The following is a 9139-nucleotide window of genomic DNA, read 5'->3' as shown; positions in this document are numbered from 1 at the left end:
AAAAGACTCTCAACTTACCATGAGCTATCAAACAGAATATTTATGAAAGACTCTCAACTTACCATGAGCTATCAAACAGAACATTTGTGAAAGACTCTCAACTCACCATGAGCTATCAAACAGAACATTTGTGAAAGACTCTCAAGTTACCATGAGCTATCAAACAGAACATTTGTAAAAGACTTTCAACTTACCATGAGCTATCAAACAGAACATTTGTAAAATAACTGTTTGATAGCTCATGGTAAGTTGAGATTTCACAAATGTTCTGTTTGATAGCTCATGGTAAGTTGAGAGTCTTTCACAAATGTTCTGTTTGATAGCTCATGGTAAGTTGAGAGTCTTTCACAAATGTTTAGTCTCAACTTACCATGAGCTATCAAACAGAACATTTGTGAAATAGTCTCAACTTACCATGAGCTATCAAACAGAACATTTCTTCCATCGAACGAATAAACACGTGGAGAATGAGCAAAGAAAGCTCCATCACCAGTAAATAAGTCTTTCCAAGAATTGAACAACACTTCTTCCTAAAAGATAAGTAGAATCAATGTTTTACAAAAAAGTACTATGTTAGCTTTTATAATTAAACATAAAAGATTGTTACTGTTGACTAATTTCAGTGGTCATGTGACTCGGCAAAAAAGAAGCAAATAATAGTGTTAATGTGGTTGAGAATGATTGATTTAAGTATTGTTGTTTTTTTCTAAATCAGAAATTGCGATGATTCCTTGGTATTATTGTAAGTTATATTTTTAATCTACACATTTCCAGGCCTCTGTATTGTTGTTTGGCCAGAGGGAGATTTAAAATGGCCTAATTGCAAGAATTACTGAACTAGAACTACTGAAGAGCTATCTGAACTAGCTGCCCCTAATTCTGAACTGATACATTAGAGGAAAGGCAGATAGCCACAGCACCTACCGCCAACTCTTGCCTGACCAAACAGTGGGATTTGACCATCACCCAATCTCATGCACCCATGGCTTCAAAGTGAGGAGTGAGAATTTTTCTTTTTGGTAACATTTTGGGCCCTGACAAATGAATTAAACAATAATTTTTGTACTGATCACTATAAAATGTTGGCCATCAAGGATGTAGACAATGTTTTACAGGTATACAGAAGGAACGAGGCTTGCGAACAGTTTCAACAAATGACCAGTAAGTGAATCCCTCTATTGTCAAACAATGATTTATAGGAATACAGAAGAAACGAGGCTTGCGAACAGTTTCAACAAATAATCAGTAAGTGGATCCCACTATTGTCAGACAATGTTTTACAGAAATACAGAAGGAACGAGGCTTACGAACAGTTTCAACAAATGACCAGTAAGTGGATCCCTCTATTGTCAGACAGTGTTTTACAGGAATACAGAAAGAACGAGGCTTGCGAACAGTTTCAACAAATAATCAGTAAGTGGATCCCTCTATTGTCAAACAATATTTTACAGGAATACAGAAAGAACGAGGCTGGCGAACAGTTTCAACAAATGACCAGTAAGTGAGTCCTTCTATTGTCAGTTATTTGCTGGAAACTTTTTTCCATGTTTTATACAAACAATTTACAAATGGCTCCCTCTGGTGGCCATACTTTTCTGCTCTAATTTTCTCCCTATTCTGTCATGTCTATTTTTAAAGGATTCTTTATCCTACAGTAATACATGTTCAGGTTTGACGCTAGAATTCTTGACGTTATAAATCATTCTGTCCATTTAGAATAACATCAAAGTCAAGTTTTTACTTTTAAATAAATTATAGTATACAAGCTGATAACAGTATTTTTTTTTACTTGTAATTAATTGAACTACCAATTATAATGAATTATAGTGTGAACAATACCTAATTTTCTGCCATTGTACTTCACAGTATTTTAATAAAGTTTGAAAATACTGATGTAAGTGTTGCGATCATGTTGGCTTACCTTGATATTGACAACAGGCAACTTCTGGTCCTTGTAATAGACAATGCTTTTTAAGTCTTGAACTTTTGAAGTTAAGAGAGCTCTGAAGGTGCCACGTAAGTTGGCTTGTCTGGCTTGACGGTAACACTTATAATCCACTCCTCTCACTCCTTGCATCCCTCCATTCATTGGTTGATTTAAAGCTGCAATTCTAAGCTAAAGTTTATAAAACCATTATTACAGTTTTGTTTTACAAGTCTTATTATAAAAGAATTTTCTGTCAGACTAAAAATTAGTTATTCTACATTTTTTAATTGTGAAAAAAGAACTGTCTGTGAGAGAGAAGGAATTATCGTTATTTTATCTCACAGAACGTTTTTACCATTTTTTTCTGATATCTCTCTTACATTTTTTAAATATTATGGGAAAATGAAAAACCAATTTTGGAGAATACGTTTTATTCATCTTCTTAGTGGTCCTAATTTCTCAATAACTCGTCTTTTTGGCCTTACTTTTATAATTTTTCTTTCCACTTGCAGCAACTATCCTCTGCAGTTGATCATAGAATTTGGGAACTGGTACACTAATATCTCCTTATATAAAGCCAAATTATACTGTGTCCATCAACGATATGAGACAAATAATGACTAGAATCTGCCTTGGACACTCCAGACATCTGAACTTATTCTAACTGATTTTTTAAGGAATGTTTTTCAATGCTAGATGAGAAACAGACACAAAAACCCTACTACAGTGCCATGTAACATTAACATAAACACCTCCAAAACTATTTATACAGACTGAAACACCCAGTATTCCTCCCCATCTTTTATAGATCACCAGTCTGCACTGTGAAACTCAGAAGGAGTGGACAATATTATTCTGTAGAGAGGAGATGTGCATAGAGATGGTTGCAGGCATATACTTATTGTGAAGTATCGTCAGAAGCATCTGACTGGTGAACGAGGTTGACTTGGCCATCCATCGACTGTCAAACAAACACTTGTTCCAACCCATGATAAAGCTTTGCGACACATCGCCAGCTCCTACAACACGAGACAACGTACAGCACAAAGGGTTCTGCATAGGTCAGGCTACACTGGGCACGAGGATCGATGGAAACACTGCTCACTCACCCATGAAAATGTACAGTGCAGAAAACAGTGGGCCCAGAAGATGTTATACAATTTGGATGTGTTATTCCGTTCTGAGATAAGTCCTGATTCAAACAATGTAATTTGAATAGACACATTTGGGTATGGAGGAGTGCTGGAGATCTTTGGCAAAAGAGACATGGTCTGGGGCACCATTTGGTACAATGAAAAGACCAAGTTGGCATTCCTTAAGAGACATTTCAATTAGATATATTACATTGCTATCCTTCAGAACCAATTCTCATACCATTACTTCACCAGTGTGTTGTCAAGTTTACATTACATCACATGTAGGGAAATTACAACACATACCAGAATCGATCACCACTACTTGCAACAGAGAAGAGAGGCTACAGCTCCTTCCCTGGATTCCTCAGAGTTCTATCATTAATCCTATCAAACATATTTGGGAACACCTTGATAAACAATTGCAAAAACTCAACTACTATTGCCTGCCAATGAGAATTAGCTGTATCATCCAAAACTCACGGAACTATGGTAAAATCTGGATCACTGATTCTGTGCCTGTACAAGTTCAGGCTCTGAATGTCTCAGAAGGTCAAGTTACCTGATGGTTGAAACAATAAAGGAAAAGTAATGTATCACATACTTGTAACTGGAACATTTGCTAAATTAGTTTAAAATCAAATTAAAGGTCCAAAGAAAATCAAATTTAATCTCATATTGATAACTTTTTTTTTGTCAGGTATTTATTTTGTGATATAATACTCTGAGTAAAATACAAAGTAATTTAACAACTACAAGACAATATGCTACATATATAATTAAGATGAAATGAGGATCAATAAACACTAACAACAGAATTATAAAAAACAAAATTATAGGACACTCTGTAAGTACAGAAAATGTACTCCTTACCCTTCCACTATTTTCAAGCACTAAGTTGTATGTAGACCTTGGTCCAGGTTTCTTCGTAGTTGTAGTCTGTATGTGAAGAAAACAGCTAGTCAATATTCTAAACATTCTGATCACATTTCACTGTCCAAACATTAAAATATCAATATCATATTACCTAAGTATTCTATTTTACAATCAAATCTTAAGTTCGCCTTTAACTCATTTGTATTTGGGTCAGGTGATGAGATACTGTAAAAATCTGAAACAGTTCGAAAGCCATCTGCATTGATCACTCGTGCCTGAAATCTATTTTTACTAACAACAGTACAACCAGGGCTTCAAGTTTCAAACTCACTCTCTTCATCTGGATTACTTCAAGTTTCAAACTGACACTCTTCTTCTGAATTACTTTAAGTTTCAAGCTCACTCTCTTCATCTGGATTACTTCAAGTTTCAAACTGACACTCTTCATCTGGATTACTTCAAGTTTCAAACTCACTCTCTTCATCTGGATTACTTCAAGTTTCAAACTGACACTCTTCTTCTGAATTACTTCAAGTTTCAAACTGACACTCTTCATCTGGATTACTTCAAGTTTCAAACTGACACTCTTCAGTACATCAAGTCATTCAGTTAGATCAATACGTATGATTGAGACTGGTCAGGGCAAAACATCCATTGAAGCTAGTGAAGAGAATATGTATTAATACAGATGAAGAGTGTCAGCTTGAAACTTAAAGTAATCCAGATGAAGAGTGTCAGCTTGAAACTTAAAGTAATCCAGATGAAGAGTGTCAGCTTGAAACTTAAAGTAATCCAGATGAAGAGTGTGAGCTTGAAACTTAAAGTAATCCAGATGAAGAGAGTGAGCTTGAAACTTGAAGTAATCCAGATGAAGAGTGTCAGTTTGAAACTTGAAGTAATCCAGATGAAGAGTGTCAGTTTGAAACTTAACATAATCCAGATGAAGAGTGTCAGTTTGAAACTTGAAGTAATCCAGATACATTGCTTTCACTGTAATTTATTTTTTTATTATTTAGGGATCATTATAAATGGTTATGTCTTTAAAAGAAAAAAAACTACTATTGTTATAAATAACACATTCAATTGAACTAAACTATGCATGCCTATTTAAATATATTTACACATGTCTTGTGTATATCGTATATATACATATATATATTATTCATACCTTCGTTGTATAGGATGCAAGCAGATTTTGACATCAAATTTTGGGGTAAAAGTGCATCTTATACACCAAAATATATGGTAATATGTTGACATAATTTACATATGAAATTGTATGATTCAAAATAAGAAAATACCGTAAATCAAAAAAAGGTTTACTGTTATTTAGTTTGGTTCAAAACCTACAAAAAAATAACAGTAAACCTCTATTTGATTTACGGTATTTTCTTATTTTGATGTTTTGAGCTCTTTTGTGTTTAGAACAATATATATATATTAATTTTTAAAGTATCAAATTGAATTTTTGTTTAATAAAAATCTTTCAAATGCGACTGTAGCTTTTTTCCCCAAAACTTTGTCTTCAAAATAAGGGTGCGTCTTATATTCTGAAAAATACGGTAAACTGCTTTTCAGGCTCAAATTATCAAGAAATATAAAACGTTCTTGGTGGAATTTTCAATCTTCGTTGTCGTGTTTACATAGCGTTCTCGAGAAACTAGCGTTTTAGTGTCTTTAAATAAAAATAAAAATCCGTAGTAGTGTTATACAGACACACAGTCACTAGTCTTAATCCTCCTCTCCCCATGATTATTTATTTAAAAAGAAAGTAAAATATACTAGACTATTTTCAAATGTATCTGATAAAAACAAACTACTTAGTGAAAGAATAGTAGCAATAATGTAGTTGACGGAACTTCTCATAGGTATGGTTATTACATTAAACAGCTATCTAAATATTGATTTGTTAATATTTGTTATTACTAGTGCGGGATATTTATTAGTGGTTAGTTTATATCTTCATTTCTCGGCGGATTAACTTGAAACTTGGTACGGTTATACCTTGATCCAATACCTCCAGACTAATTTTTCTTTTCTGTTTTTATTTGTGCCTTTTTAAGGATTTTACGGAGTCAGAGGTCAAAAAACCCTGTGCGGTCATATTTATAGCAATCAAGGTGAAAATTAGCACAAATATAAATTTTCATGCACCCAACACACTGACATACAAAAATGTTGGACTTGCCCATTTTTTAGTCTTTTTAGGGGGAGGGGGGCAAACTCACCAAAAAGCATAATTTTGGGGGTTTTGGTCAATTACTCGGCCGTATTTTGACAATTTACACGCGATTTGGTACAAAGATATTTTTTTACAGGTCTCACACATTGAGAAAAAATGGTGTATTTGCTTATATTTAATAATTACAAGGGGATCAAGGTGCCACAAAAAGCATGATTTTAGGGTTTTTTGACAATTACTTCGTCGAATTTGGGCCAACTTACATGGGATTTAGTACAAAGATACTATTTTACAGGGCCCATACATAAACATACAAAAAATGTAGGATATGCCCATTTATGCTAATTTAAGTTTGATCATGAATCCTTCTTTCTTCTTCTTCTGGTAGGCTATAAGTTGCGTCTTTTGTGATTGCAACTATATTTTGGATTGGTATTCAGTGGTGCTAGGGTGAAGCTAGTTCTTTATTTTGTTAATACCATAGAACTCAACAAAATCAGGGAGCCTATCTTGAAGACATCCCCAAAAAATTAGTCAAATTGTGTAAGTCCCAATAGGGTTAGTCTGGACAAATGGATAGCAAATCTGGTTCTCTCGAAATAGAAGACTAAGGTTTGAAACATAGGGTAGAAACTATACTTTGTTTATAGAGACTACTAAAAACGTAATTAGTTAGTAATCAAATTTATCTGATCATATAGACTATTAACCACGACAACAACGTCGTTATCCAGTCAATCAGTATATACAGTACTTTTAGCAAAGACATTTCCGGATCAGAAGGTTCTTGTTTTGTTTTACACCGTGAATTAGTACACACACAAAAACACTGCTTTTACCAGTTATTTTCTAGTGTCGTCGAGACATTCGATTATTATCACTAGCGAAGTCTGTAAATAATGCACGTAAGCACTTTGTTTAACTTTAATAGCAACATATAGAATCAGAGTTCAGTCTTAAAGAGTCATTAATGCTATTTTTTTGTCGGTCATATGTCATTTGTTCGTCATTGGAAAATGCTCTATACAGAATGTTAGTCAATTCGCAAGTCAGGTGCGCGTATATTAAATTAAAATGTGCAGTACCTGTCGAAATATATCATAACTAGTGTTCTTGGTAGGTTGGTAATAAGTACGTGATACGTTTTTTTTTCATGTTCCTTTCTTGATTATACTTTTGAACTACTTAGAAAATGAACATTTCTCTATCTCTAAGGTAATTACCTTGGTTACTAGTTCTAACAAATCTGAATAAAAATTATTCATGATGTAACCACGTCTTTTCCGCTTGAGTAGATAGATCACTATTCGCCACCTCGTGACGTTCTCGGGGTAGTACGACTTCCTAGTCCACATGTGCAGTTATAATTGCAACATAAACAATATTGTGTATAATTTACGCTTAGTCGTAACTTTAACTTTATAAAAAAATTAACTCCGCTAAGCGGTTTAACGTCTTTTTTTTTTTGCGACACATATGATCAGACCGATTCTCCTGTGTCTCGATCTTGCAAGTTTTAAATGTAAACGTGTTTTAAGGCTAAATCTATATCGTATCACAGAACTAGCTTTAATTTTACATAAACTCTTCCATAAGTTGTAGTACCTAATGTTTAAAAAAACAACAACATGTTTCCATTAAAACTAACAGGTCAACAAATTCTATCTCAAAAGAAATTTTATATTCATAGAATGGATATTGAAAGTAAACTCCAAACGTTCTTGTGAAATACCAGTTTATATTAACAGTATGTTAAATGATCGTTACTTTCAATTAGACCTTTAGTGAAGTGACCAACAGTTACAAATACTCACTCAGACGGAAATGTTTAATATCCTTGTCATGTGTTTAAGAGGGCCTAAGACTCTAATAAAAGAAGTTACGTAACAGGCCATGTAAACAGTACAACGAATCAATCTTAAATGTAAATACTGATAATACGATTAAGTAATCTTAAATCTAAACTAATAATAAACAGCAGAATATATACATAATACAAATAAATACTGAAGTTGAGAGTCATGTAAACAATACAACGAATTAATCATAAATCCAGAAGATACTGGTCTCAAAGGTCATGTAAAAAAATACAAAGAATTATCCTTAAATCCAGATATTAATATCAAAAGCTATGTAACTAATACAACGAATTAATCTTATATTCAGATATTGATGTTCAAGGCCATGTAAACAATACAAAAATTAATCTTCAATTCAGATATTAATGTCAAAAGTCATTTGAACAATACAACAAATTAATATTCAATCTAAATGCTGATAATAAACAGCAGGATATATAAACAATACAATTATATTATATTAAATCTAGATACTGATTTTAAAAACCATGCAAACAATGTAACAGATTAATATTAAATCTAGATACTGATGTCAAAGTCAGTCATGTAAATAATACAACGAATTAATTTTAAATCTAGGTACTGATGTCAAAGTCAGTCATGTAAATAATACAACGAATTAATTTTAAATCTAGGTACTGATGTTGTTGTTTCTTCAAAATGTTAAAATAAACTGATTTGTTAAAGTGAAAAGCCTATTTCCGCCTATACTTTAAAAACAGTGAAACTTCTACTAACCTACTTTAGTTTGTAAATTAATACCACGAAAATTCTGTCATGACAATATATATTATCAATAATATCTAGTTAACATAAGTGAGAATGTCACGGTATTTCATACAACAATACAGAGCAAAGGTAACATTAGCGAAATATTTACGGTGTATACTGTCTACCTAAAAAAAGCCAAAGCAATAAATTACTGCAAAATGATGGGGAATTATTCATCGAAATTACTACATATTTTATTAAGACGTATAATTAATTACAGGGGCTAGGCGTGGCCCGGTGTTTAGCGTGCCGCGAAATGGATTCGAAGGTCCAAAGTCCGAGCCGCAATACTGTTGAACACACTCTGCACTTTCAGCTGTAGGCGCGTTATAAACGTAGTAGTAAATCCCTTCCTTTGATTGTAACGAATTTGTTATTATATATTTATTTT

General features: G+C 33.1%; 1 protein-coding gene across 1 annotated transcript in view; it reads right to left on the bottom strand.

The window, feature by feature from the left end:
• Positions 1-410: 410 nt before the first annotated feature.
• LOC106468501 (collagen alpha-5(IV) chain-like) overlaps positions 411-9139 on the bottom strand; it is a 53842-nt gene continuing 45113 nt past the window's right edge. Inside the window, exons 23-25 of the mRNA XM_022396836.1 lie at positions 3934-3999; positions 1922-2116; positions 411-530 (exon numbers count right to left, since the gene is read on the bottom strand). Coding sequence (XP_022252544.1) covers positions 411-530; positions 1922-2116; positions 3934-3999 — 381 coding nt within the window. The remainder of the gene's footprint in view (positions 531-1921; positions 2117-3933; positions 4000-9139) is intronic.

Source organism: Limulus polyphemus, unplaced genomic scaffold (genome assembly GCF_000517525.1).
Source record: "Limulus polyphemus unplaced genomic scaffold, Limulus_polyphemus-2.1.2 Scaffold3029, whole genome shotgun sequence".
In the NCBI taxonomy this organism is placed as follows: Eukaryota; Metazoa; Arthropoda; class Merostomata; order Xiphosura; family Limulidae; genus Limulus; species Limulus polyphemus.
Note: the sequence above shows the minus strand (reverse complement) of the source record. Positions and strands in the feature narration are given on the sequence as shown.